General features: G+C 39.9%; 1 protein-coding gene across 1 annotated transcript; it reads left to right on the forward strand.

Moving 5' to 3' along the window:
• The first annotated feature begins 343 nt into the window (after window positions 1-343).
• LOC129475105 (nucleolar protein 11-like) lies at window positions 344-2,985 on the forward strand. The gene is given in 3 exon segments (XM_055267006.2): window positions 344-1,290; window positions 1,292-1,361; window positions 1,364-2,985. Coding segments are annotated over 3 exon segments (2,148 nt in total). The 5' UTR covers window positions 344-447; the 3' UTR covers window positions 2,599-2,985.
• The last annotated feature ends 224 nt before the right edge of the window (window positions 2,986-3,209 follow it).

The following is a 3,209-nucleotide window of genomic DNA, read 5'->3' on the forward strand; positions in this document are numbered from 1 at the left end:
AGTTTGGTGTTCAAGGCCACAACACCTGGTCCCTGTCCATCTTGCCAGTCTCCTGTGTTTCCTCTTTCTCCATCATTCATGTAGTCTATGCATGGGCCACACTCAATCATTCTACATTTCCTGTAGTTCCCTACTTGTGGGACATTGCTCATACTATTTCTTTGGCCAGAGACCCTTCCCCACCTTCACCCTCATTCATGTGTTCAGCAAATTTGTATTGAGTACTACACGCCAGGTACTCTTCGGGTTCCGTGGGGACTTCTGAGAATTTAGGACTCCTTTCTCTTCAGGAGCAAGTGCGCTGCCTACTGAGGGGATAAGACATGTACACATAACTAGACTCCAAGGTGAAAGGGACAAACACACACATCCATCTAAGGAAAATTGCATCTTCCTACAAGCTTTCTCAGCACCTCTTCAGAATCCGGTGTGCTAGGTTTGCTCAAAATGGCAGTGCTAGAGGAAGAATTCACGTTGTCTTCGGTAGTCCTGAGCGCGGGGCCTGAAGGACTCCTAGGCATGAAGCAGAGTGACAAAACAGACCAGTATCTAGTGACAGACAGCGGCAGAACCATGATCCTCTATAAGGTTTCTGATCAGAAACCCTTAGGGAGCTGGTCAGTGAAACAGGGTCAAATTGTAACATGTCCAGCTGTGTGCAACTTTCAAACTGGAGAGTATATTGTTGTACACCATAATAAGGTTTTAAGAATCTGTAATAATGAAGATGTAAACCTGGATAAAGTATTTAAAGCTACATTGTCAGCTGAAGTATATAGGATACTTTCAGTGCAAGGGTCAGAACCCTTGGTGCTCTTCAAGGAAGGTGTTTGTGGTTTAGAGGCCTTGCTTGCAGACCCCCAGCAGAAAATTGAAACTGTTATCTCTGATGACGTGATTAAATGGGCAAAGTTTTTCATAGTATTCAAACATCCTGTTTTAATTTTTATTACTGAAAAACATGGAAATCACTTTGCTTATGTGCAAATGTTTAACTCACATTTCTTAACCAAATATACACTCTTACTTGGACAAGACAAAAACTCTTTTATGGAGAGTTTTACTGAATCAGTAGATCAGAAATTCATCTCTTTGATGTCATTAAGCTCTGATGGTTGTATATATGAAACCTTGATACCAATACATCCAACTGACCCAGAAAAAAATCAGAGCTTAGTTAAATCACTGTTGCTCAAGGCTGTTGTGTCTGGTAACGCTTGAAATGGAGTTGCACTCACTGCCCTGGATCAGGATCACGTCACAGTCCTAGGAAGTCCACTAGCAGCTTCATAAGGAATGCCTCTCTGTATGGAACATAAAATTTCAAACACTACAGACTTCAGAAGAGTTACCACAAGGGACCGTGGTCAACTCTGGTATTATGGGGAAAATTTGTTTATGCTACGTGGAAAATCTCTAACTGTGATTCCATACAACTGTGAAGTGTCATCATTAGCAGGTGCTCATGGAAAACTCAAACATAGTCAAGATCCAGGAACTCATGTCGTGCCCCATTTTGTAAACTGGGAAACACCTCAGGGATGTGGACTTGGGTCCCAGAACTCAGAGCAGTCAAGAAGAATTTTAAGGAGACGAAAAGTTGAAATGAGTTTACAGCCAGAGGTATCACCATCCAAACAACTTTTGTCAACCATAATGAAAGATTCAGAGAAACACACTGAAGTAGAAGTATGGAAATTTTTGGCTCTGAAGCAGACCCCTGACTTTCATACTGTCACTGGGGACACAGTAACAGGACTTCTGGAAAGGTGTAAAGCAGAACCATCATTTTATCCCCGGAACTGTCTGATGCAGCTTATCCAAATGCATGTGCTTTCTTACAGTTTGTGCCCTGACTTAATGGAGATTGCCTTAAAAAAGAAAGATGTACAGTTGTTACAACTCTGTCTACAGCAGTTCCCTGACATTCCTGAATCGGTCACCTGTGCTTGCTTAAAAATTTTCTTGAGCATTGGTGATGACAGTCTTCAAGAAACCGATGTCAGTATAGAGTCAGTTTTTGACTATAGTAATTCTGTACATGATGAGAAAATGGAAGAGCAAACTGTAATTCTTAAAAATGGCTTCAATCCTGAAGAAGATAAATACAATAACTGTGATCAAGAGTTAAATAAAAAGCCCCAGGACAAAACAAAGGAGACCATTTCATGCTCTGTGATACCAAAAAGAGCAGCTCTACTTAATGCAATTCTTCATTCAGCATATAGCGAAACATTTCTTCTGCCTCATTTGAAAAACATCCCAGCACAGCATATCATGCTATTTCTCAAGTATTTGTGTTTCCTTTATCTGAAGTGTAGCGAAAATGCTACTATGACTCTTCCTGGAATACACTCACCTACCTTGAACCAGATTATGGATTGGATATGTCTACTTCTGGATGCAAATTTTACTGTTGCAGTAATGATGCCAGAAGCAAAGAGGCTACTGATAAATCTTTACAAGCTTGTAAAATCTCAGACATCTGTTTATTCCGAGCTCAACAAGATTGAAGTAAGTTTTTGGGAGCTACAGAAATTAAATCAAGAAAAGAATAATAGAGGATTATATTCAATTGAAGTGCTGGAGCTCTTCTGATATTACCAATTCTCCTTGATAGTCATTTTATAAAGCTCTTTTATGTAACTCTTGCTTCATCCAGGCAAGAACGGTGTTTTGTTTGCAACCATCTCAGTTTCAAGAGAAACATGTCAGTGAGTACCTGGACCATCACTTATTGATGCTCCGGGATAGAACTGCAGGTTTCACATGAACCTCTTCTAGGTTGTGGACATTGGTGTGCAGAGGTTCTGCAATTTTTAAAAAATATGTAACTGGGTTGATTTTAAGTAAAATTATTTGTGTATTGATAAAAGTCTAATTTCTTATCATGTATTTTGAATTTTCTTTTAATAAAAAACGACCATTGAAGCAGTGAAAAAAAAAAGAATCTGGTGTGCTAACAGAAGACATTTAATTATGCCATCACATAAGAATTTTCTGTCCTCCAAATTGACCCAACACCTCATATATCTCTTGGGGCAGCATTCCTTTCCTGGAGGAGGTGCTTTGAGGGGAACTCTGGAGGAAGAATAAAGTTTTAGATGGTGAGCTCTTTGGAGGCCAGAACTGAGTTCTCCAAGTTTCTGAGCCTTGGTCTATTGCTTCTACTTCCTCTACAGGTTCTCCCTGGACTATTTCTCTTATTC

This window comes from Symphalangus syndactylus, chromosome X (assembly GCF_028878055.3).
Source record: "Symphalangus syndactylus isolate Jambi chromosome X, NHGRI_mSymSyn1-v2.1_pri, whole genome shotgun sequence".
Classification (NCBI taxonomy): domain Eukaryota; kingdom Metazoa; phylum Chordata; class Mammalia; order Primates; family Hylobatidae; genus Symphalangus; species Symphalangus syndactylus.